The 27,331-nt window shown below is 38.5% G+C and overlaps 1 protein-coding gene across 1 annotated transcript; it reads right to left on the bottom strand.

Annotated features, from left to right (window-relative positions):
• Positions 1-533: 533 nt before the first annotated feature.
• Positions 534-27,208, bottom strand: ADI1 (acireductone dioxygenase 1). The gene is made up of 4 exons (XM_037813378.1): positions 26,997-27,208; positions 13,845-13,964; positions 3,812-3,991; positions 534-1,923 (listed from the first exon to the last, which is right to left on the bottom strand). The coding sequence occupies exons 1-4, from the start codon at positions 27,114-27,116 to the stop codon at positions 1,804-1,806; spliced, it is 540 nt and encodes a 179-aa protein (XP_037669306.1). The 5' UTR covers positions 27,117-27,208; the 3' UTR covers positions 534-1,803.
• Positions 27,209-27,331: the final 123 nt, after the last annotated feature.

The following is a 27,331-nucleotide window of genomic DNA, read 5'->3' on the forward strand; positions in this document are numbered from 1 at the left end:
GTTTTGGGTCTTCTTTTTACTTTAATTTTTATTCTTTTTTTTTTTTTTTTTTGCGGTAATGAAAATGTTCAAAAATTAATCATGGTGATGAATGCACAACTATATAATGGTACCATGAACAACTGATTGTACACTTTGGATGATTGTATGGTATGTAATTAAATCTCAATAAAATTGAATTTTTTTTAAAAAGTAAAAAAATGGGTGCATTTTAATTGTATGTAAATTATACCTCAAAGTTAATTTTCAAACAAAACAAAAGATAAGAGCATTACTCCAGGAAAACTAACAAAATGTTATTTCCCCTTAAGTGCTCTGACAGAATTTATATTCCTGCCTCAACTCTCATGTTTGCCTGTGAAAATAACTCAAGTATGAAGAAACCTGAGAAGCCCCATCAGCAGAGGTTAACAAGGTGGACTCCGAATCAGCGAGAAGCAACCCGAGTGCTTGGAGCAGGAAATGGAGTTTAAAAGCTCTGTGAAACTTAATAGGGAAAAATTATTTTAAGCAAAAAAGGCAATGGAAAGTGATGGTCTCTTTTCAATATTTAATTCTTAAAAATGAACACGTTCCATTTATAATAACCATTTATAAATGGAGCCATAAAAAAAACAAAAATCAGTAGATATGCACTTAATTTAATTACTGAGATAAAGTAATATCTGACCAGAGAAACGTCCTGGGATATTTATGTAATTATCATGCTGCCTATGTACATTTTATTCCTAAGGTTACTTCAATGTCTAAAACTTGAGTTTTGTCAGTTCAATGAGAAACTAATCCCCAAGACCAAGGTGGAGGTGATGAAAGATTAATTTTTAAATGAAGACTTTTAAACCAGTTTAAAAAAATATTTAAAAGCAATCTGCCCTTCTAAAACATTAGGCTGATTTGTGTTTTTTTTTCTATGATTACAACAAATTAGGCATAATGGTATCACAAAATTGTTAAGTAGAAAAACAAGGCACTAGTTTTCTTCTTAAAATTCAAAGGATTGATTGTGAGATACATAGTTAGGCAGGTTTAACCTAGAAATCCCAAACTGGAAAAGTACTATTATTTGTATGCATTACAAATGTTACACATACATTTATATTATGTATGTTATACATACATAAAAGTAACAGATATATTTATTATATAATTATAATTATATAAATTAATTATATACTTATACACACACAATCATACAAAGAAGCTAAACAAGAGTGATTTTAACATACCAGGCAAAAAACCATATATACCTGAATATTAGGTAACTGCAAGCTGAGAGCATTCAATTAAGACAGTTACTTTATTTTGAACAAGAAAGTGATGTAAGCTACTGAGAGTGTAGCCATAATAGCAGAGGCTCTTCCCTATTCCACTGCCTAACCCAAGTTTAAATTTAGGGAGAAAAAAATATCTTATATTTGATTAGTTCTATTATCTGTTAGTATACCTTCCTATAAAGCAGGCAAGACATTGACTGATATCTGGCTTAAAGTCTAAGAAGAATCAGAAAGAATATGCTAAGGAGTTACATTTTGAGAAATTAAACTTTCATTTGGGTAAAAGTTGAATGCATGTGGTAACACAGGGCTACTAACCACTATTTTTTATTTAGTTAGAGAAAATGAATGTAAAAATAAGTTTTATTGTTATTTTCATTAAAAAATATTCTGACCAAATAAGCTTGCAAAGGAAAGACAACTTAGCCTCAAATCTACACTATAAAGGCAAAAAGAAAATGACTGATTTCTGCTCAATTATCATGTTTAGGACTGTTACAAGTAATGTGTTAATTTCCAGGGAGCATTGCTATGCTGTCTGTGTCAAAAACTTCACATACTGTTCTCGAGCATCAAAATGGTCAGCTGGCCGGTTGTAGGGTGTCCACACTGGCTCTCCAACAAACAGCCGCATTGCCTTCACATAGTTCTAGAAAACAAACAAGACCAGCACCTTATTAAACCAGGGGACTGTCTACTTATTTATATTTTTACAATCAAGATAACTTTCTTTGCTGTTTTTATTCTTGTGACTTAACACTTTAAGGTTACATTTCATCCTCTGAACAAAAAATTAGTATCAGATGGTACAGCTGAATAATAAGCCCTTACACTCCCACAGACAAAAGCATCTGTGGCTAAAGTTCAGTGTTTAACTCTATATTCTATATAAACACATCAATTATGAAAATAAGCACTGACTAGGGACCTAGTATCTGAGAATAAGGCAAGGTGCCTAATGAACATGTTCTATCTAGCCTTCTTTTCTACTTCCTTTGGGTATAGCTCTTCTAAGAGTTAGTACTGAGACCCCTGCTGGTAGGCAAGGAAGGTGAATTAAAAACGCACATGCCTTTTAAACAAATTTTCATTTTTAGGAATTTTTCCTACAGCACATGAGTGCTAAACAACAAATGCATAAAGCTATTTATTACAGCACTGTTTTACAACAGCAAAAAGTTGTAGATGACCATTCATCATTAGGGATTATCCATTCAGTGAAATAAATTAATCGCTAAATAAAATAGGGTACATCCAACAATGGAATACCATGCACCTGTAAATAAGAGATGAGGCTTCTTATATAGTGATACAAAACAATCCCCAAAATATAGCATGTGAAAAAAAAGCAAAATTCAGAACTGTGTAGTCTGCTACCATCTGGGTTAAAAATGGAGATTAAAAAAAAAAGAATACTTGTATTTGTTTGAATATGCATAATCTCTCTGAAAAGATATTTTTTAACACAACACTGGTTACCCTTCAGGGAGAGAAACATGATGGCTAGAGAACAGGGGTGAGGAGGAGACTTTTCATGTCTGAATTTTGAATCATGAGCATTTATTATCTATTCAAAAATTAGTTTAAAAATAAATGAAAAGATACAGTACTTGGAATTGTGTTCTTTATGGTTGTAGTGCTAAAAAAAAAATAAATGAAAAGAAACACGTCAGCATAAGTAAAGGAATTATGAATTTGTGGTTGTGAGTACAGAGGCTTATATTTTCTAACCCTCCTGATAGAGTGGTACAGGATTTAGGGATCAGTGACAAGGCAAGCAGATGGTACTATTAAATGTAGGCTAAGCTGACATAAAATGTGTATATAAACTTTTGAAATGTGGTCAATAAGAATGAAATACACCCAGTAAAGAGATGATGAAAGTCTCCATCCTCCCTTAGTATCTCCTTAAAATATTTCACCACTACTGTCTAGAAAATAAATTAGAAATCTAACAGCAAAGACTAGCCCCTATTCTCACGTTTAATCTAAATCACATCCACAAAACATAAGAACAACTGTATTTCTGTTGTTATTGCTAATCCTAATGACTGTTTTACACTGTTGCTAAGTTTCAAAATTGCAATGCTCTTAAAAATGACAAATTAACCCTAGAGATGCCTCACAGTTATGTACCCCTAGAGTTAATAACAAAATATAGGTGGGAAAATCTCTTCCAATTAAAGAAGCAGGGACATTTTCTCGTTAACTTGCTTAGCGTCTGTTTAGCCAGTGGCGTATATTTTTAACACGTGCGTTACTATCTGCCAAGAACAAAATGTGGAGAACAAAGGTGGAGATAATTACCCAGCAGACTATTAACAGAAAATAAACAGCTCAAGAGTCCCATGTTAAAGACTCCAACTGGATTCTGGATTTCTCCTTAAAGCACAAAGTTATAGAAGTCATTAGCTATGACCCTTCATACTCTAATAGTCAATCACTTCCTGTGTAGCAGAGCTGGTGAAAACACTGCTGTTAGTGGCTGTGTTGCAAGCTTCCGAAACCTCTGTATATACCAGAATTAAAAGTAATACCTTTTCATCCAGGGTGAAGCGGTGATAAATGCCTGCAGGAAGTGTTATCATGTCTCCTTTCTCCATGGAAATCCGGATCCACTTGTCCTCTTTATCCCTCACATCAAAATATCCACTGCCATCCAAGATATATCGAATTTCATCATCCAAGTGTAAATGTTCTTCATAAAACATTTTAATCTAGAGTAGGAGGGAAAAATTCTGTAAATCTGCTAGAAGCCAATATCATACAAATTAGCCCAGAGGGAAGGAAAAAAACAAACAAACAAAAAAGGCACCCAGTGTTCTTTTTTACTTTAATTGCTCTTTTTCACTTTAATTTTTATTCTTGTTATTTTTGTGTGTATGGTAATGAAGGTGTCAGGGATTGATTTTGGTGATGAATGCACAACTATGTGGTGGTACTGAGAACAACTGAATGTATGCTTTGTTTTGTATGACTGCATGGTATGCGAATATATCTCAATAAAATGAATTAAAAAAAAATTAGCCCAGATAGACCTGCCAGCCTGTCTTAAATAGACCAAAATTGAGGTGAATGGAAATTCTCCTTCATAAAAATGAATACTATACTTGCCAAGAATTATTATTATTATAAGGCATTTAGGAGCTAGAACGTTTTATGAAACCTATCAACATAGTAGCGGTAAGAGAAAAAATTAACAATTATGTAGCACTTACCATGTATCAGCAACACTCTAAACACTTTAGATAGATAAACTCATTGAATCCTCACAACCCCATCAGGTAAGCACTATGATCACCCCCATTTCACAGAGGAGGAAATGGTGGCACAGAGAGGTTAGGCAACTGGCCTGAGGTCACACAGCTAGTTAGTGCTAGAGTTGAGACACACACCCATTCTGGTTCCAGGGTCCATGTTTATAACCACTACCGTGAACTGTGCACAACTCTCAAGCTATGGTAAAATGTAAGGGTCAGTGAAAAGCCACATGTACAGAAGGAAGGCAGTTCAGAAAAGTGAACACTTTCTATTTGTTCAAACCTACTCTTATAGTCTTTTGGAAGGTTGTCCTTCCCCCGCCCCCAACATTTTATAATGAAAATATTCAAATATATAGAAAATTGGAAGAATTTCAAGGTAAATGCCCATATACCCTCCATCTAGTTTCCACCATTAATATTTTACTCTACTTGCATTGTCAAATCTTTCCATCTGTGCTGGTTTGAATCTATATGTACCCCATAAAAGACTATGTCTTTTAATTCACTCTTGTGGGAGCAGACCTATTATGGGTGGGCCATTTTGATTAGATTATTTCCATGGAGATGTGACCCCGACCATTCAAGGTGGGTCTCAGTTTATTTGCATCCTCTATGAGAGGACAAAAGGCAGAGACATTCTGAAGAGAGCTCAGATGCTTGGAGAGAAAATGCCCAGAGACATTTTGGAGACAGCCATTGAAACCAGAACCAGGAGGGAAGCTAAGAGATAAAGACCAGAGTTTGCCAGGAGAAGCTAAGAGAGAACCACCAGGTGCTTAAAGAGAAACACCCTGGGAGAAACAAGCAAGGACGCACAGGAGCCGAGAGAGAGAAGCTAAGGCAGAAGCCCAGAGACATTTTGGAGGAAGCAACAGAAACCAGAAGCTAAACCCAGGAGAGGCCCAGCAGACTCTGGCCATGTGCCTTCCCACGTGACAGAGGAACCCCAGATGCCATCAGCCTTTCTTCAGAGAAGGTATTGTCCTATTGATGCCCTAACTGGGACATTTTCCTGGCCTTACAACTGTAAATTTGTGAACTAATAAAACCCTATTGTAAAAACCAATCCATTTCTGGTACTTTGCATTCTGGCAGCTTTAGCAAACTGGAACACCATCTATCTATCCCCCTATGCAGGAGTGTTTTAAAGCTTGCCTCATATAAAGTGTACACAACTCAAGAACAAAAAAAAAATTACTGGAAAATCTGTAAATGTTCAGAAAATCACCACTTATAATAAGAGTAAAGCACATTAAAATTTCACCAAGATACCATTTACCTACCAGATGGACAAGCTTTTGAATTTTTACCATCTCACTTTGTTGATGAGGCTGTAGCAAAACAAGCACACTCATACACTGCTGGTGGGAATGCACAATGTTACATCTCCTATGGGAGAAACTTGGCAATATCTAAAAAAACTACATGTATTTACTCAATGACCAAGCAATGCCACTTCTGGCACTTTACCCTGAAGATACAACTCCAACAATACAAAAATAAATATGCACAAGTTTACTCATTGTTACATTATTTGTAATTGAAAAATACCAGAAATAACTCAAATGCCCATAAAAGAGAGAGGTGAATAAATTATAATATACCCATACAATGGCGTATGATGCAGCTGTAAAAAAGAATGAGGAAAATCTCTATGAATTTATATGGAATAATCGATTTCTAGGATATATTGGAAACTGAAAAAAGCAAAGTACAAGAGTATATATCTTTTATGTAACAATAAAATAAAAATATTTCTATACATACACGTATGCATATACTATTTTACACATAATACATGTACATATATACATTTTTTTTTAATCATCATTTTATTGAGATATATTCACATACCACGCAGTCATACAAAACAAATTGTACTTTCAATTGTTTACAGTACCATTACATAGTTGTACATTCATCACCTAAATCAATCCCTGACACCTTCATTAGCACACACACAAAAATAACAAGAATAATAATTAGAGTGAAAAAGAGCAATTGAAGTAAAAAAGAACACTAGGTACCTTTGTCTGTTTGTTTGCTTCCCCTACTTTTCTACACATCCATCCATAAACTAGACAAAGTGGAGTTTGGTCCTTATGGCATTCCCAATCCCACTGTCACCCCTCATAAGCTACATTTTTATACAACTGTCTTCGAGATTCATGGGTTCTGGGTTGTAGTTTAATAGTTTCAGGTATCCACCACCAGCTACCCCAATTCTTTAGAACCTAAAAAAGGTTGTCTAAAGTGTGCGTAAGAGTGCCCACCAGAGTGATCTCTCGGCTCGTTTTGGAATCTCTCTGCCACTGAAGCTTATTTCATTTCCTTTCACATCCCCCTTTTGGTCAAGAAGATGTTCTCCATCCCACGATGCCGGGTCTACATTCCTCCCCGGGAGTCATATTCCACGTTGCCAGGGAGATTCACTTCCCTGGGTGTCTGATCCCACGTAGGGGGGAGGGCAGTGATTTCACCTTTCAAGTTGGCTTAGCCAGAGAGAGAGGGCCACATCTGAGCAACAAAGAGGCATTCAGGAGGAGACTCTTAGGCACAAATACAGGGAGGCCTAGCCTCTCCTTTGCAGCAGCCGTCTTCCCAAGGGTAAAACTTATGGTAGAGGGCTCAACCCATCAAACCACCAGTCCCCTATGTCTGTGGTCATGTTAGCAACCATGGAGGTGGGGTAGGCGAATACCCCTGCATTCTCCACAGGCTCCTCAAGGGGGCACTACATCTTTTTTTTTTTTTTTTCCTTGTTTGTCTTTTTTCTTTTCTTTTTTTTTTTTTTTTAACTTTCCCTTCTTTTTTCAAATCAACTGTATGAAAAAAAAAGTTAAAAAGAAAACAAACATACAATAAAAAAACATTTCAAAGAGACCATAGCAAGGGAGTAAGAAAAGACAACTAACCTAAGATAACTGCTTAACTTCCAACATGTTCCTAATTTACCCCAAGAAAGTTACATAATATAGCAACATTTCAGTGAACTTGTTCCTACTACATCCATCAGAAATTAACAGACCATAGTCATTTCTGGGCATCCCCAGAACGTTAAATAGCTTATCTGTTCTTCTTGGATTATTGTTCCCCCCTTCCTTAATTGCTCTCTACTGCTAGTTCCCCTACATTCTACATTATAAACCATTTGTTTTACATTTTTCAAAGTTCACATTAGTGGTAGCATATAATATTTCTCTTTTTGTGCCTGGCTTATTTCGCTCAGCATTATGTCTTCAAGGTTCATCCATGTTGTCATATGTTTCACCAGATCGTTCCTTCTTACTGCCGCGTAGTATTCCATCGTGTGTATATACCACATTTTATTTATCCACTCATCTGTTGAAGGACATTTGGGTTGTTTCCATCTCTTGGCAATTGTGAATAATGCTGCTATGAACATTGGCGTGCAGATATCTGTTCGTGTCACTGCTTTCCGATCTTCCGGGTATATACCGAGAAGTGCAATCGCTGGATCGAATGGTAGCTCTATATCTAGTTTTCTAAGGAACTGCCAGACTGACTTCCAGAGTGGCTGAACCATTATACAGTCCCACCAACAATGAATAAGAGTTCCAATTTCTCCACATCCCCTCCAGCATTTGTAGTTTCCTGTTTGTTTAATGGCAGCCATTCTAACCGGTGTTAGATGGTATCTCATTGTGGTCTTAATTTGCATCTCTCTAATAGCTAGTGAAGCTGAACATTTTTTCATGTGTTTCTTGGCCATTTGTATTTCCTCTTCAGAGAACTGTCTTTTCATATCTTTTGCCCATTTTATAATTGGGCTGTCTGTACTATTGTCATTGAGTTGTAGGATTTCTTTGTATATGCAAGATATCAGTCTTTTGTCAGATACATGGTTTCCAAAAATTTTTTCCCATTGAGTTGGCTGCCTCTTTACCTTTTTGAGAAATTCCTTTGAGGTGCAGAAACTTCTAAGCTTGAGGAGTTCCCATTTATCTATTTTCTCTTTTGTTGCTTGTGCTTTGGGTGTAAAGTCTAGGAAGTGGCCTCCTAATACAAGGTCTTGAAGATGTTTTCCTACATTATCTTCTAGGAGTTTTATGGTACTTTCTTTTATATTGAGATCTTTGGTCCATTTTGAGTTAATTTTTGTGTAGGGGGTGAGGTAGGGGTCCTCTTTCATTCTTTTGGATATGGATATCCAACTCTCCCAGCCCCATTTGTTGAAAAGACCATTATGGCTCAGTTCGGTGACTTTAGGGGCCTTATCAAAGATCAGTCGGCCATAGATCTGAGGGTCTATCTCTGAATTCTCAATTCGATTCCATTGATCTATATGTCTATCTTTGTGCCAGTACCATGCTGTTTTGGCTACATATATACATTTATATATAAACACTTCCATGATAACCAGAAACTGATACAATTAGTTATCAACAAGAAGTAGGTGGGAAAAGAATGGGAAGAAGAGAGGAAAAAATGACAGCTGTGGGTGTAAAAAACTTATAGAGCTATCAGTTTAAGCTAATGATTTAAAAAAAATTTTTGAGGAAGAGGGGTTATATCCCCCTCTACCCCCACACACATTGTTTTTTCCTAGTTCTGTCCATTGAAAGAACCTAAATGCAATGAGAGCACCTAGCACCCGTATCTTGGTTTTTAAATACAAGATGGGTACCAGAAAGAATGGATGCTTCCGGGGCTAGGTCAGGGAAAGTAGGAGATGAACCTGCAACATTATGTTGTGCCAGAAAGGAAGGAGGTGCTAATAAAAATGTTTGGGACATGTCAAAAGGACAGCAGCCAGTTTAAAGAGGCCCCCATTTGCAAGCCTGGGAAAATGTGAACCTCAAAATGAGTAATGACAGGAATGGAATTAAGAATCCATAAGCTCATATTAATGATAAAGAATAGGAGAGAAGGGAAAGCTCCTCCTTATAGCAGAATGCCAATTCAATAAAAAAGGAATGACAGTTAAGGAAATCATCATTTTTACAACCATGAGAGTAATAATTGATTTCGGCAAGAATCATCAATACTGACTAAAAATGTTAAGCCAAAGTTTGACAGGAAACAGGATATTCACACAATCTAAAAGTAACTCTAAAAATTTCTTATTAGACTTGGAGGAAAAGAAACAACTTCACAAAGGAAAAATCCGGTGAACACGAACTTAACCAAGTTAAAATTAAGTTAACATCACCAATCAATGAATGTTCTCATGGCACTAGCCTCCTTATGATGCACTGAGCAGACCATTTGTATAGGATTCCTGTTAAAAATACATAATTTGAATTAAATCACAACAAAATCTAAGACAAACCAAAGATAGTTAGAAAATAAAGAAAGCTATTTTAGAAAAAAAAAAACGAGATAAGCCTAATATCAGAAGAGGGTTTTATACCAGAAGAGAAACTTCTAGACTATAATGATGAAAAATATAACTAGCTACTAACATTAATTATAGGAAATACCTTCTACATAAGATAAAATACAGCTAAGAAGTGGTTAGATAATCTAAAATTCCAAGTAAGAATCAGCCATTTAAATACGAGAGAATCTGATGACTCATTAGGTCACTCAGTGATAGCGTATTGCTCATTGGAAATAATTCTGAAGGTCACAGCCCAAGGACTCTGGCCCACTAAGACTGAGATTTAATAAAAAAATTATAGAATACTTCTCACCCCCATATCTTACCAAAGCATCAACAGGGTTCCAGACTAATGACAGTAAATTGCAATTGAAAGATCTGCAAGAAACATAACCTATTTAAGAAGTTCTTAGAGAAACCCAAAGACCACAGGGGAGACACAAAACAAGGACACAGAGGAAAAGACTTTTCACCTACAGCTGCAGCCCAGCTCCCAGCCAGAGGAACATAAACCCTCCGACTAAAGGTCTATCTATCTCAATTCCTATTACCAGTACATCTTGCCCGGTTTTCAACAAAATGTGAGTTACAAGGCATGCTACAAGGCAAGAAAAATAGTCTAGAGACAAAGAAAGCATCAGAACCACACTTATATGAAACCACTGTGGAATTATCAAATAAGAATTTAAAATAACTACAATTAATATATTAAGGCCTCTCATGAAAGAAAAGTAGACAACATGCTGTAAGAACACATGGTTAATGTAAGCAGAGATGAAAATTTTAAGAAAGAATCAAAAATACCGTAACAGAAAGGAAATGGGCCTTTGATGGGCTCACAGTAGATTGGACACAGCCGAGGAAACAATTAGTGAGCTTGAAAATATATCACAGAAATGTCCCAAACTGAAATGCAGAAAGGAAAAAGAAAGGGGGAAAAAGAGGACTATCTAGGAATTTTGTTAGACAATTACAAAAGGTGGAACATATGCATAAGTGGAATACCAGAAGGAGGAAAGAGAGAAGAGAAGAAATATTTGAAGTAACAATGGCTAAGAATTTTCCAAAATAAGTAAAAGACACCAAAGCACAGACCCAGAAAGCTTAGAGAACATCAAGTAGGATAGATTTTAAAAAAAGAAAAAAAAAAAAATCTACACCTAGGCATATCATATTCAAAGTGCAGAAAACCAAACACAAAGAGAAATCTTGAAAAAAGTCAGAGAAGGGGGTATGGGGACTTACCTATAGAGAATTACATCAAACTTCTCAACAGAAATCATGGAAGCAATGAAAGAATGGAGTGAAATATTTAAAGTATTGAAAGAAAAAAACTCACCAACCTAAAATTCTTTATCCAGAGAAATTATCCTTCAAAAAATGAAGGAGGAGAAATACTTTTCAGACAAACAAAAACAGAGAATTTGTTGCCAGTAGACCTGTCCTGTATAAAATGTTAGAAGTTCTTCAGAGATGAAGAAAATTTACAGATCTGATATACAGATCTACATGAAGAAAGACGTGTGTCAAAGAAAGAAGAAATGAAGGTTAAATAAAATCTTTTATTTATCTTATTCTCTATTATCTATTAGATAGCTGCTTGCTCAAAGTAATATTAATAATGTATTGGATGATTATAGCACATGGTAAGTGAAATGAATGACAGAAATGTAGTTAAGAGATGGAAAGATGGAATTGGGAATAGTATTTTATAAGATACCTGTACTACTCAAGAAGTGGTATAGTACTTGAAAATGGACTTAAATTAGTTGTAAATTTATACTGTGAGCTCTACACAGCAACCACTAAAAAATTTTTTTAAAGAATTATAATTGATAAGCTAAGAGAGGAGAGAAAACTGAAACACAAAAAATGTTCAATTAAAACCAGAGAATGGTACTGTAAACAATCGAAAGTACAATTTGTTTTGTATGACTGCGTGGTATGTGAATATATCTCAATAAAATGATGATTAAAAAAAAATAATAATAAAAAATAAAAAAAAAAATAAAAATGTAGCTTATGAGGGGTGACAATGGGATTGGGAAAGCCATAAGGACCACACTTCCCTTTGTCTAGTTTATGGATGGGTGAGTAGAAAAATAGGGGAAGGAAACAAACAAACAGACAAAGGCACCCAGTGTTCTTTTTTACTTTAATTGCTCTTTTTCACTTTAATTATTATTCTTGTTATTTTTCTGTGTGTGCTAATGAAGATGTTAGGGATTGATTTAGGTGATGAATGTACAACTATGTAATGGTACTGTGAACCATCGAATGTACGATTTGTTTCGTATGACTGCGTGGTATGTGAATATATCTCAATAAAATGAAGATTTAAAAAAAAAAAAAAAAAAAAAACCAGAGAAGGGAGAAAAAGAAGGGAGTTAAAAAAAAATGCAAGGAACAGAAACAGTTACAACTATGATAGATATCAATCCAACTATATCCATAATCAATTTAAATGTGAACAGTCTAAGTATACCAATTAAAAAACAGAAACTATGAGAGTGTATAGAAAACCAAGACCCAACTTCCATGCTGTCTACAAGACACCCATTTTAAATATAAAGACAATAGGTTAAAAGTAAAGGGATTTCAGTGGCTGAGAGATTTCAAATGGAGTTCAGAGGTCACTCTGGTGGACATTCTTATGCACTATATAGATAACCCTTTTTAGGTTTTAATGCATTGGAATAGCTAGAAGTAAACACCTGAAACTATCAAACTCCAACCCAGTAGTCTTGACTCTTGAAGACGATTGTATAGCAATGTAGCTTACAAGGGGTGACAGTGTGATTATAAAAACCTTGTGGATCACACTCCCTTTATCCAGTGTATGGATGGATGAGTAGAAAAATGGGGACAAAAACTAAATGAAAAATAGGGTGGGATGGGGGGATGACTTCGGTGTTCTTCTTTATTTTTATTTTTTATTCTTATTTTTACTTTTTCTGGTATAAAAAAATGTTCAAAAATAGACTGGGGTGATGAATGCACAACTACATGATGGTACTGTGAACAGCTGGTTGTACACCATGGATAACTGTACGGTATGTGAATATATATTAAAAAAAAAACCTAAAAAAAAAAAGTAAAGGGATGCTTTTTGGATTAACGAAAATGTTCAAAAATTGATTGTGGTGATGAATGCAAAAGTACATGATGATACTGTCAACAACTGATTGTACACTTCAGATGACTATGGTATGTGAATAATTAATAACTTTCCAAAACAGAAAGCACCAGGCCCAGACGGTTTCACTAGTGAATCCCACCAAACATTTTAGGAAGAAATTCTGCACACATACTTCCAAAACATTAGAAAAGGAGGGACTATATCCCAACTCAGTGTATAAGGCACCATTATCCTGATACAAAATCCAGACAAAGACATTAAAAGAAAAAAGAAAGAAAAATCCTGCGTTGGTAGCAGATATAATAATTTCCCCCTTCCAAATAAGTTAAGTCTCTGTGGTAGTTTGAAGCTGTACATACCCCAGAAAAACATGTCCTTGAACTTAACCTATTCTTGTGATGTGAACCCATTGTTAGTAGAACTTCTTGATGAAGCTACTTCAGTTAAGTTGGGGGCTCACCTCAAAAAGGACAGGTCTTAAACCTATTGTTGGAGTCCTTTATAAGCAGAATGAAATTCAGATAGAGAGAGAAAAAGCCTTGGGAATCAAGAAGCTGAAATTCAACGGAACCCAGAAGAGAATAGAGAGACCAGGAGAGGCCGCCACGTGCACTGCTGTGGGACAGAGGAGCCCAGGACCAAGGATCGCCAGCAGCCAGCCCCAGAATGCCAGTCTTCGGGAAGAAAGCATCACTTCAATGACACATTGATTTGGACTTTCTCTCAGCCTCAAAATCATAAGCTAATGATAAATTCCCACTGTTTAAACCAACCCACTGCATGGTATTTGCTTGAGCAGCCCAGGAAACTCAGACTCCCCTTACCTTTTCTTCATAATTTGGTAGTTTATCTTTGCATATGGTTATTATGTCCATCCAGGAGTAGCTTCTCTCTCTTCGGATCTTTTCTAATTCTGGATCATTCTCATATTTGTCAGCATCCAGCTAAAAGAGTTTAAACAACAACAAAAAGGAGGTCACAAAAATGCAGAAAGACATAAAAATTATTTATCTGGATATCCATATGATTATATTCTGAAGTCATCATCTAGTCCTTTCTCAACACTAAACAAACTCTTCTTCACCTACTTTCCCTATTTCTTTTAATGGGTTTTTCCATTTCCAAAACTCCCAGGGAGAAATAATGGAGTTACGTTTGATCCCTACCTCCATTTCCTCCAAAAGTCCAGCCTGGAAGATTCTTTTTTCACATTTCTAGTCCCCCTGCCACAAGCCTTGTTCCAGTTCTGATTGTCTCAAGCCTGTCCAATGACACACAGCTTTCACCTGCATTGTTTCTCTACTATCAAACCACTCTGTGAGCCAAAATGATATATGGTATCTCTCTGGCCCATTTCCCTGGGCCAAAAAGCCTACAAATAAAAGCCAAGCTGGCATGAGAGGCCTTCTATGATCTGGCCTCAGTTACCTTTTCTACTCCTATCTCTATTTTCCTGGTTTTAAAAAGTCTACATTCTAAATCAAATATGATTATGTGCTAGTCCCCAAAGATATTTTATTTTCACATCCCCACACCCTTGCTCATGCTGTCTCCAAAGCTTAGAATGCCCATTCCATTTCTATTTATCATGGTCGTATCTATTCTTTAAGGTCCAATTTTAATGTCACCTTCTTCATGAGGCATTCCTTAGCCAGACTGATGCTTAACTCCTACTTAAAACTATTTGTAATGCACCTAGCAAATTTCCCTTTATGAAGTAAAATGCACACTTTATCACTACTACTGAACAGCAAACGCTGGAATAACTCAAAGTACTAGTCATCAATACATTCTACAAAGATTACTCCAAAAATTAGGAAATCTACCATGTGATATGCACCATACCACTCCAAACTACAACAATCTAACTTCCAATTGTGTATGAGGACATGTGAGAGCTATCACTCTGCCATGTCACTAATAACAGATATGCAAAAATGTTCCCACTTATCCAGAATGGTTATTTTCCTTAAGAAAGTATATATATTACCAATTTTCAAAAAACAGGAATAAAATAAAACACACAGGACACTAAAACCACAAACTAGTATAACTTAGTTTACAGAGTCTTTAACTTATCATGCTACTAGAAGGTAGCAGAAACTGGGATTGACCCCATGGAGTAAACCAAAAGATGTTTTTTAAAATAAATCTTATTTTATTCTTTGGATACATTTCAACCTTGACTTGTAGTTTCACTCTCACTCTTCAACTGGCAAATGCAAATGAAACCCCCGGGAAAAGAAATAATTTGACTCCTCTGTTGGTTTGGATTGTGGATAAATTCGATTTTATTATAAAACAAAACTTTTCCTCAACAGAAAACGATAAGCAGTTTGCTTGCTTCCAGTAGGTTTTTCCATTTTAACCCAGGAAAAGACAAATACCATGTAAAAATTAACATATGCACAAATTCAAAATGTTTATCTTGGAGAGGAAGCACTTTATAATGGAAAGAACACTAGACTTGGCACTGGTATGCCACAGTTAACTTCCTCTACTTAATGGGATGTGTTATCTAAGCTAGTCCAATGCCTTCTAAAGACCTTTTTTTAAAAATTTTTAACACTGTTTATCAAAAAATTAAAACAAATGAACAAAAACACATTTCAAATAAAACAAAGGATTAAGAAAAACAACCTACAATACTTTGCTTCCAACACGTTCCTACCATACCCCAAGAAAATTAACAGACCATAATCAAAGGCATAAGAAAAACCAAACAACTTAAAATAACTACATTGAAGCTAGTTTTTTTTTAATGCAATAGCGAAGACCTTTTATACCGGAATATTCTATGGTCCTCACGTTTAAGATTAAAAAAAAAAGGGAAAAACTCCAGCCAAAGATTTGATCGAGTCACCTCTCAACCTATCCCGCTCACATAATCCTCCCAGCTGCAATAAACCCTTGTATCTCATAATCATTTGAAAATAAACAAGCTGAGATTATCAGAAAGACTATTATGTAAGCACTAAAGATTCACACATGCCCGAACGCAAACAAAGGTTTCCTAAAGCTAAAATTACAGAGCCTTTCTACAGAAAGGTACAGGTGCACCAATGAGCTGCATGGAACGGAGATTGAACCTGGCTTCTTCCTTACATTCGGACAACATTCTTCCGGGGGGGGAAAAATTCTTTAAGATTATGTCCTTCCATCCCACTAGTCCCACTACATTTGAGCGAACTACTAAGAATAACACGTCTTTACAGCACTTTAAAATTAAGGCTCGGTCTGCGAGGCGGGGGCGCGAGAGAAGCGGCAGGTCTACTTCTCTCAGGAGTGGATTTAAAAGGGGGTGCTTAGGCAATGAGCACCCTAACTTGTTCATATTAAAAGGGGGTTGCAAAAAGCCAGGAACTGCGTGGACTGGACACCACAGAGCAATCTGTCTTTGGGCATACTTCATACAACACTCATGAAAACGTGGAACTGCTGAGATCAGCGAGATCTGTAAGTTTTTGCGGCCAGGGGACCCGCGCCCCTCCCTGCCAGGCTCAGTCCCGGGGGAGGAGGGGCTGTCAGCTCCAGGAAGGAGAAGGGAGAATTGCAGTGGCTGCTCTTATCGGAAACTCATTCTACTGATTCAAACTCCAACCATAGATAGACTGAGACCAGACACCAGAGACTCTGAGAGCAGCCAGCCCAGAAGAGAGGAGACAGGCATAGAAAAAAAACAACACGAAAAACTCCAAAATAAAAGCAGAGGATTTTTGGAGTTCTGGTGAACACAGAAAGGGGAAGGGCGGAGATCAGGCCTTGAGGCGCATATGCAAATCCCGAAGCAAGGCTGATCTCTCTGCCCTGTGCACCTTTCCTTAATGGCCCTGGTTGCTTTGTCTATTAGCATTTCAATAACCCATTAGATCTCTGAGGAGGGCCGTTTTTTTTGTTTTTTTGTTTTTTTTTAAATCCTTTTTGCTTTTTCTAAAACAATTACTCTAAGAAGCTCAATACAGAAAGCTTCAAAGAATTGAAATTTGGGCACGTCAAGTCAAGAGCAGAACTAAGAGAGCTCTGAGACAAAAGGCAATAATCCAGTGGCTGAGAAAATTCACTAAACAACACAACTTCCCAAGAAAAGGGGGGTGTCCGCTCACAGCCACCATCCTGGTGGACAGGAAACACTCCTGCCCATCGCCAGCCCCATAGCCCAGAGCTGCCCCAGACAACCCAGTGTGACGGAAGTGCTTCAAATAACAGGCACACACCACAAAACTGGGCGTGGACATTAGCCTTCCCTGCAACCTCAGCTGAATGTCCCAGAGCTGGGAAGGGGGAGCAGTGTGAATTAACAGAGCCCCATTCAGCCATCATTTGAGCAGACTGGGAGCCTCCCAACACAGCCCAGCAGCCCAGAACTGCCCTGGGGGGACGGCACTCACCTGTGACATAGCACAGTCATCCCTCAACAGAGGACCCGGGGTGCACAGCCTGGAAGAGGGGCCCACTTGCAAGTCTCAGGAGCCATACGCCAATACCAAAGACTTGTGGGTCAGTGGCAGAGACAAACTGTGGCAGGACTGAACTGAAGGATTAGACTATTGCAGTAGCTTTAAAACTCTAGGATCATCAGGGAGATTTCATTGTTAGGGCCACCCCCCCTCCCCGACTGCCCAGAAACACGCCCCACATACAGGGCAGGCAACACCAACTACACACGCAAGCTTGGTACACCAATTGGGCCCCACAAGACTCACTCCCCCACTCACCAAAAAGGCTAAGCAGGGGAGAGCTGTTTTGTGGAGAACAGGTGGCTCGTGGACGCCACCTGCTGGTTAGTTAGAGAAAGTGTACTCCACGAAGCTGTAGATCTGATAAATTAGAGATAAGGACTTCAACTGGTCTACAAACCCTAAAAGAACCCTATCAAGTTCAGCAAATGCCACGAGGCCAAAAACAACAGAAAATTATAAAGCATATGAAAAAACCAGACGATATGGATAACCCAAGCCCAAGCACCCAAATCAAAAGACCAGAAGAGACACACCTAGAGCAGCTACTCAAAGAACTAAAGATGAACAATGAGACCATAGTACGGGATATGAAGGAAATCAAGAAGACCCTAGAAGAGCATAAAGAAGACATTGCAAGACTAAATAAAAAAATGGATGATCTTATGGAAATTAAAGAAACTGTTGACCAAATTAAAAAGATTCTGGACACTCATAGTACAAGACTAGAGGAAGTTGAACAACGAATCAGTGACCTGGAAGATGACAGAATGGAAAATGAAAGCATAAAAGAAAGAATGGGGAAAAAAATTGAAAAAACTCGAAATGGACCTCAGGGATATGATAGATAATATGAAACGTCCGAATATAAGACTCATTGGTGTCCCAGAAGGGGAAGAAAAGGGTAAAGGTCTAGGAAGAGTATTCAAAGAAATTGTTGGGGAAAACTTCCCAAATCTTCTAAACAACATAAATACACAAATCATAAATGCTCAGCGAACTCCAAATAGAATAAATCCAAAAAAACCCACTCCGAGACATATACTGATCACACTGTCAAACATAGAAGAGAAGGAGCAAGTTCTGAAAGCAGCAAGAGAAAAGCAATTCACCACATACAAAGGAAACAGCATAAGACTAAGTAGTGACTACTCAGCAGCCACCATGGAGGCGAGAAGGCAGTGGCACGATATATTTAAAATTCTCAGTGAGAGGAATTTCCAGCCAAGAATACTTTATCCAGCAAAGCTCTCCTTCAAATTTGAGGGAGAGCTTAAATTTTTCACAGACAAAGAAATGCTGAGAGAATTTGCTAACAAGAGACCTGCCCTACTGGAGATACTAAAGGGAGCCCTACAGACAGAGAAACAAAGACAGGACAGAGAGACCTGGAGAAAGGTTCAGTACTAAAGAGATTCGGTATGGGTACAATAAAGGATATTAATAGAGAGAGGGAAAAATATGGCAAACATAATCCAAAGGATAAGATGGCCGATTCAAGAAATGCCTTCACGGTTTTAACGTTGAATGTAAATGGATTAAACTCCCCAATTAAAAGATATAGATTCGCAGAATGGATCAAAAAAAATGAACCATCAATATGTTGCATACAAGAGACTCATCTTAGACACAGGGACACAAAGAAACTGAAAGTGAAAGGATGGAAAAAAATATTTCATGCAAGCTACAGCCAAAAGAAAGCAGGTGTAGCAATATTAATCTCAGATAAAATAGACTTCAAATGCAGGGATGTTTTGAGAGACAAAGAAGGCCACTACATACTAATAAAAGGGGCAATTCAGCAAGAAGAAATAACAATCGTAAATGTCTATGCACCCAATCAAGGTGCCACAAAATACATGAGAGAAACATTGGCAAAACTAAAGGAAGCAATTGATGTTTCCACAATAATTGTGGGAGACTTCAACACATCACTCTCTCCTATAGATAGATCAACCAGACAGAAGACCAATAAGGAAATTGAAAACCTAAACAATCTGATAAATGAATTAGATTTAACAGACATCTACAGGACATTACATCCCAAATCACCAGGATACACATACTTTTCTAGTGCTCACGGAACTTTCTCCAGAATAGATCATATGCTGGGACATAAAACAAGCCTCAATAAATTTAAAAAGATTGAAATTATTCAAAGCACATTCTCTGACCACAATGGAATACAATTAGAAGTCAATAACCATCAGAGACTTAGAAAATTCACAAATACCTGGAGGTTAAACAACACACTGCTAAACAATCAGTGGGTTAAAGAAGAAATAGCAAGAGAAATTGCTAAATATATAGAGACGAATGAAAATGAGAACACAACATACCAAAACCTATGGGATGCAGCAAAAGCAGTGCTAAGGGGGAAATTTATAGCACTAAACGCATATATTAAAAAGGAAGAAAGAGCCAAAATCAAAGAACTAATGGATCAACTGAAGAAGCTAGAAAATGAACAGCAAACCAATCCTAAACCAAGTACAAGAAAAGAAATAACAAGGATTAAAGCAGAAATAAATGACATAGAGAACAAAAAAACAACAGAGAGGATAAATATCACCAAAAGTTGGTTCTTTGAGAAGATCAACAAGATTGACAAGCCCCTAGCTAGACTGACAAAATCAAAAAGAGAGAAGACCCATATAAACAAAATAATGAATGAAAAAGGTGACATAATTGCAGATCCTGAGGAAATTAAAAAAATTTTAAGAGGATATTATGAACAACTGTATGGCAACAAACTGGATAATGTAGAAGAAATGGACAATTTCCTGGAAACATATGAACAACCTAGACTGACCAGAGAAGAAATAGAAGACCTTAACCAACCCATCACAAGCAAAGAGATCCAATCAGTCATCAAAAATCTTCCCACAAATAAATGCCCAGGGCCAGATGGCTTCACAGGGGAATTCTACCAAACTTTCCAGAAAGAACTGACACCAATCTTACTCAACTCTTTCAAAACATTGAAAAAAATGGAACACTACCTAACTCATTTTATGAAGCTAACATCAATCTAATACCAAAACCAGGCAAAGATGCTACAAAAAAGGAAAACTACCGGCCAATCTCCCTAATGAATATAGATGCAAAAATCCTCAACAAAATACTTGCAAATCGAATCCAAAGACACATTAAAAAAATCATACACCATGACCAAGTGGGGTTCATTCCAGGCATGCAAGGATGGTTCAACATAAGAAAAACAATCAATGTATTACAACACATTAAAAACTCGAAAGGGAAAAATCAATTGATCATCTCAATAGATGCTGAAAAAGCATTTGACAAAATCCAACATCCCTTTTTGATAAAAACACTTCAAAAGGTAGGAATTGAAGGAAACTTCCTCAACATGATAAAGAGCATATATGAAAAACCCACAGCCAGAATAGTACTCAATGGTGAGAGACTGAAAGCCTTCCCTCTAAGATCAGGAACAAGACAAGGATGCCCGCTGTCACCACTGTTATTCAACATTGTGCTGGAAGTGCTAGCCAGGGCAATCCGGCAAGACAAAGAAATAAAAGGCATCCAAATTGGAAAAGAAGAAGTAAAACTGTCATTGTTTGCAGATGATATGATCTTATATCTAGAAAACCCTGAGAAATCAACGATACACCTACTAGAGCTAATAAACAAATTTAGCAAAGTAGCGGGATACAAGATTAATGCACATAGGTCAGTCATGTTTCTATATGCTAGAAATGAACAAACTGAAGAGACACTCAAGAAAAAGATACCATTTTCAATAGCAACTAAAAAAATCAAGTACCTAGGAATAAACTTAACCAAAGATGTAAAAGACCTATACAAAGAAAACTACATAACTCTACTAAAAGAAATAGAAGGGGGACCTTAAAAGATGGAAAAATATTCCATGTTCATGGATAGGAAGGCTAAATGTCATTAAGATGTCAATTCTACCCAAACTCATCTACAGATTCAATGCAATCCCAATCAAAATTCCAACAACCTACTTTGCAGACTTGGAAAAGCTAGTTATCAAATTTATTTGGAAAGGGAAGATGCCTCGAATTGCTAAAGACACTCTAAAAAGAAAAACGAAGTGGGAGGACTTACACTCCCTGACTTTGAAGCTTATTATAAAGCCACAGTTGCCAAACAGCATGGTACTGGCACAAAGATAGACATATAGATCAATGGAATCGAATTGAGAATTCAGAGATAGACCCTCAGATCTATGGCCGACTGATCTTTGATAAGGCCCCCAAAGTCACCGAACTGAGCCATAATGGTCTTTTCAACAAATGGGGCTGGGAGAGTTGGATATCCATATCCAAAAGAATGAAAGAGGACCCCTACCTCACCCCCTACACAAAAATTAACTCAAAATGGACCAAAGATCTCAATATAAAAGAAAGTACCATAAAACTCCTAGAAGATAATGTAGGAAAACATCTTCAAGACCTTGTATTAGGAGGCCACTTCCTAGACTTACACCCAAAGCACAAGCAACAAAAGAGAAAATAGATAAATGGGAACTCCTCAAGCTTAGAAGTTTCTGCACCTCAAAGGAATTTCTCAAAAAGGTAAAGAGGCAGCCAACTCAATGGGAAAAATTTTTGGAAACCATGTATCTGACAAAAGACTGATATCTTGCATATACAAAGAAATCCTACAACTCAATGACAATAGTACAGACAGCCCAATTATAAAATGGGCAAAAGATATGAAAAGACAGTTCTCTGAAGAGGAAATACAAATGGCCAAGAAACACATGAAAAAATGTTCAGCTTCACTAGCTATTAGAGAGATGCAAATTAAGACCACAATGAGATACCATCTAACACCGGTTAGAATGGCTGCCATTAAACAAACAGGAAACTACAAATGCTGGAGGGGATGTGGAGAAATTGGAACTCTTATTCATTGTTGGTTGGACTGTATAATGGTTCAGCCACTCTGGAAGTCAGTCTGGCAGTTCCTTAGAAAACTAGATATAAAGCTACCATTCGATCCAGCGATTGCACTTCTCGGTATATACCCGGAAGATCGGAAAGCAGTGACACGAACAGATATCTGCACGCCAATGTTCATAGCAGCATTATTCACAATTGCCAAGAGATGGAAACAACCCAAATGTCCTTCAACAGATGAGTGGATAAATAAAATGTGGTATATACACACGATGGAATACTACGCGGCAGTAAGAAGGAACGATCTGGTGAAACATATGACAACATGGATGAACCTTGAAGACATAATGCTGAGCGAAATAAGCCAGGCACAAAAAGAGAAATATTATATGCTACCACTAATGTGAACTTTGAAAAATGTAAAACAAATGGTTTATAATGTAGAATGTAGGGGAACTAGCAGTAGAGAGCAATTAAGGAAGGGGGAACAATAATCCAAGAAGAACAGATAAGCTATTTAACGTTCTGGGGATGCCCAGAAATGACTATGGTCTGTTAATTTCTGATGGATGTAGTAGGAACAAGTTCACTGAAATGTTGCTATATTATGTAACTTTCTTGGGGTAAATTAGGAACATGTTGGAAGTTAAGCAGTTATCTTAGGTTAGTTGTCTTTTTCTTACTCCCTTGCTATGGTCTCTTTGAAATGTTCTTTTATTGTATGTTTGTTTTCTTTTTAACTTTTTTTTTCATACAGTTGATTTGAAAAAAGAAGGGAAAGTTAAAAAAAAAAAAAAAGAAAAGAAAAAAGACAAACAAGGAAAAAAAAAAAAAAAAGATGTAGTGCCCCCTTGAGGAGCCTGTGGAGAATGCAGGGGTATTCGCCTACCCCACCTCCATGGTTGCTAACATGACCACAGACATAGGGGACTGGTGGTTCGATGGGTTGAGCCCTCTACCATAAGTTTTACCCTTGGGAAGACGGTTGCTGCAAAGGAGAGGCTAGGCCTCCCTGTATTTGTGCCTAAGAGTCTCCTCCTGAATGCCTCTTTGTTGCTCAGATGTGGCCCTCTCTCTCTGGCTAAGCCAACTTGAAAGGTGAAATCACTGCCCTCCCCCCTACGTGGGATCAGACACCCAGGGAAGTGAATCTCCCTGGCAATGTGGAATATGACTCCCAGGGAGGAATGTAGACCTGGCACCGTGGGACGGAGAACATCTTCTTGACCAAAAGGGGGATGTGAAAGGAAATGAAATAAGCTTCAGTGGCAGAGAGATTCCAAAAGGAGCCGAGAGGTCACTCTGGTGGGCACTCTTATGCACACTTTAGACAACCCTTTTTAGGTTCTAAAGAATTGGGGTAGCTGGTGGTGGATACCTGAAACTATCAAACTACAACCCAGAACCCATGAATCTCGAAGACAGTTGTATAAAAATGTAGCTTATGAGGGGTGACAATGGGATTGGGAAAGCCATAAGGACCAAACACCACTTTGTCTAGTTTATGGATGGATGTGTAGAAAAGTAGGGGAAGGAAACAAACAGACAAAGATACCCAGTGTTCTTTTTTACTTCAATTGCTCTTTTTCACTCTAATTATTATTCTTGTTATTTTTGTGTGTGTGCTAATGAAGGTGTCAGGGATTGATTTAGGTGATGAATGTACAACTATGTAATGGTACTGTAAACAATCGAAAGTACAATTTGTTTTGTATGACTGCGTGGTATGTGAATATATCTCAATAAAATGATGATTAAAAAAAAAAAAAAAGATATGAAAAGACAGTTCTCTGAAGAGGAAATACAAATGGCCAAGAAACACATGAAAAAATGTTCAGCTTCACTAGCTATTAGAGAGATGCAAATTAAGACCACAATGAGATACCATCTAACACCGGTTAGAATGGCTGCCATTAAACAAACAGGAAACTACAAATGCTGGAGGGGATGCGGAGAAATTGGAACTCTTATTCATTGTTGGTGGGACTGTATAATGGTTCAGCCACTCTGGAAGTCAGTCTGGCAGTTCCTTAGAAAACTAGATATAGAGCTACCATTCGATCCAGCGATTGCACTTCTCGGTATATACCCGGAAGATCGGAAAGCAGTGACACGAACAGATATCTGCACGCCAATGTTCATAGCAGCATTATTCACAATTGCCAAGAGATGGAAACAACCCAAATGTCCTTCAACAGATGAGTGGATAAATAAAATGTGGTATATACACACGATGGAATACTACGCGGCAGTAAGAAGGAACGATCTGGTGAAACATATGACAACATGGATGAACCTTGAAGACATAATGCTGAGCGAAATAAGCCAGGCACAAAAAGAGAAATATTATATGCGACCACTAATGTGAACTTTGAAAAATGTAAAACAAATGGTTTATAATGTAGAATGTAGAGGAACTAGCAGTAGAGAGCAATTAAGGAAAGGGGAACAATAATCCAAGAAGAACAGATAAGCTATTTAACGTTCTGGGGATGCCCAGAAATGACTATGGTCTGTTAATTTCTGATGGATGTAGTAGGAACAAGTTCACTGAAATGTTGCTATATTATGTAACTTTCTTGGGGTAAAGTAGGAACATGTTGGAAGTTAAGCAGTTATCTTAGGTTAGTTGTCTTTTTCTTACTCCCTTGCTATGGTCTCTTTGAAATGTTCTTTATTGTATGTTTGTTTTCTTTTTAACTTTTTTTTTCATACAGTTGATTTGAAAAAAGAAGGGAAAGTTAAAAAAAAAAAAAAAAAAAAAAGAAAGAAGACAAACAAGGAAAAAAAAAAAAAAGATGTAGTGCCCCCTTGAGGAGCCTGTGGAGAATGCAGGGGTATTCGCCTACCCCACCTCCATGGTTGCTAACATAACCACAGACATAGGGGACTGGTGGTTTGATGGGTTGAGCCCTCTACCATAAGTTTTACCCTTGGGAAGACGGTTGCTGCAAAGGAGAGGCTAGGCCTCCCTGTATTTGTGCCTAAGAGTCTCCTCCTGAATGCCTCTTTGTTGCTCAGATGTGGCCCTCTCTCTCTGGCTAAGCCAACTTGAAAGGTGAAATCACTGCCCTCCCCCCTACATGGGATCAGACACCCAGGGAAGTGAATCTCCCTGGCAACGTGGAATATGACTCCCGGGGAGGAATGTAGACCCGGCATCGTGGGATGGAGAACATCTTCTTGACCAAAAGGGGGATGTGAAAGGAAATGAAATAAGCTTCAGTGGCAGAGAGATTCCAAAACGAGCCGAGAGATCACTCTGGTGGGCACTCTTACGCACACTTTAGACAACCTTTTTTAGGTTCTAAAGAATTGGGGTAGCTGGTGGTGGATACCTGAAACTATTAAACTACAACCCAGAACCCATGAATCTCGAAGACAGTTGTATAAAAATGTAGCTTATGAGGGGTGACAGTGGGATTGGGAATGCCATAAGGACCAAACTCCACTTTGTCTAGTTTATGGATGGATGTGTAGAAAAGTAGGGGAAGCAAACAAACAGACAAAGGTACCTAGTGTTCTTTTTTACTTCAATTGCTCTTTTTCACTCTAATTATTATTCTTGTTATTTTTGTGTGTGTGCTAATGAAGGTGTCAGGGATTGATTTAGGTGATGAATGTACAACTATGTAATGGTACTGTAAACAATTGAAAGTACAATTTGTTTTGTATGACTGCGTGGTATGTGAATATATCTCAATAAAATGATGATTAAAAAAATAAATAAATAAAATTAAGGCTCAACAGCATACAAAGGGTTCTGAAGCGGGGGAAAAAAAAAAAAAAACTTCACAAATTCTTCTTTCCGTTATTTCTTGCTGCCTCAAGTCACCTGCTCCCCTCGACCCCACAATCCAATGTTATTTCCGTAACCGAGACTCTCACCCAACCCGTTTTAGTAAACTCGGGGTCACACCTCCCCAATCGCAATTTCTCTCACAACACGAGCCTGTCCAGACACTCGGGATCTCCTCCCCTGGCTCCCACAGGCCACCCCTGGGGTGCCCGCCTGATTTTGGGGGTGCTTCACCTCCTCAACCCCCTCGAGGGCAACTCCAGAACAAGCCTGTCCCCCACTTCGGATAACCCCCACCCATCTGAATAGCGACCCCGGAGCCTTTTAATGAGGGGCCTTTTAACCAGGCTGGCGGGGACTATCACACTAACACAACGACGCCCCACAAGCCCAGAGGCGCTTCACACATCGCTCGCCCCCGCCCCGGCTCGCCCGCTCCCCGCAGCCCGCCAGCCCCTGCCGAGCGGTGCAGCACCCCCGCTGAGCATGCGCAGCGAGCCCAGGGCGCCAGAGGCGCGGCCGCGACCCTCCCAGCCCCGCGCCTGCGCTGACATGGCCGCTGCAGCTCACCCGCGTGCTGGCGCTCTGCGCGGAGAGGAGGAGAAACACGGCTGGGAGGAACCCGGAGGATGGCCTCCCCACTCCCACCCGCTAGCTCTACGGACCCCTCTGGGAGGACGCGGCGCACAGGTGCGTCCTTGTTACGCACAGTCCCACGCCTGCGGTGGAGAGGGCCGGCGGTACCGAGGGCTTGGTAGAGTTAACAAAGGTCTAGCTCCAGCCCCGTTCCCCGAACTCTGCCTCCTTCCTTTCCCCCCATCGTACTTTCCAGTAAAAGACCCCGAGTTGACCCAGCAGCTCCAGGTCGACGGGGCGCCCGGACTCCAGTCGGTGGGGCTTTCTTTGGTCCTCCGGGGACTCGTCCATATACCACGCTTCCACCATCTTCCCGGCCTCGTCCGCTGGAGGCCGCAGGTCCCGGGGCAGTGCAGGGCGCAGCCCGCCCTCCAGCTGGAGCAGACTTTCTCCCAACCCCCAGGAGGCGGCTCCACCCACGCAGCCTCGCCATCCTGCTGGCGCCTGACTGGCTCCGCCCCCGACCCTGAAGCGCCGAGGCGCAGAGACCGTCCACGTGCTAATTCGTTTGGGGCGGAGCCCCG

The sequence above is a fragment of the Choloepus didactylus genome, chromosome 20 (assembly GCF_015220235.1).
Source record: "Choloepus didactylus isolate mChoDid1 chromosome 20, mChoDid1.pri, whole genome shotgun sequence".
Taxonomy (NCBI): domain Eukaryota; kingdom Metazoa; phylum Chordata; class Mammalia; order Pilosa; family Megalonychidae; genus Choloepus; species Choloepus didactylus.

Coding starts and splice junctions, on each gene's coding strand:
- ADI1 (XM_037813378.1), bottom strand. CDS start 27,116: ATGGTGGAAGCGTGGTATATGGACGAGTCCCCGGAGGACCAAAGAAAG. Junction 3,992..13,844: donor TACCAAATTATGAAGAAAAG/GTAAGGGGAGTC, acceptor CTCCTACTCTAG/ATTAAAATGTTTTATGAAGA. Junction 1,924..3,811: donor GCTTCACCCTGGATGAAAAG/GTATTACTTTTA, acceptor TTTGTTTTCTAG/AACTATGTGAAGGCAATGCG.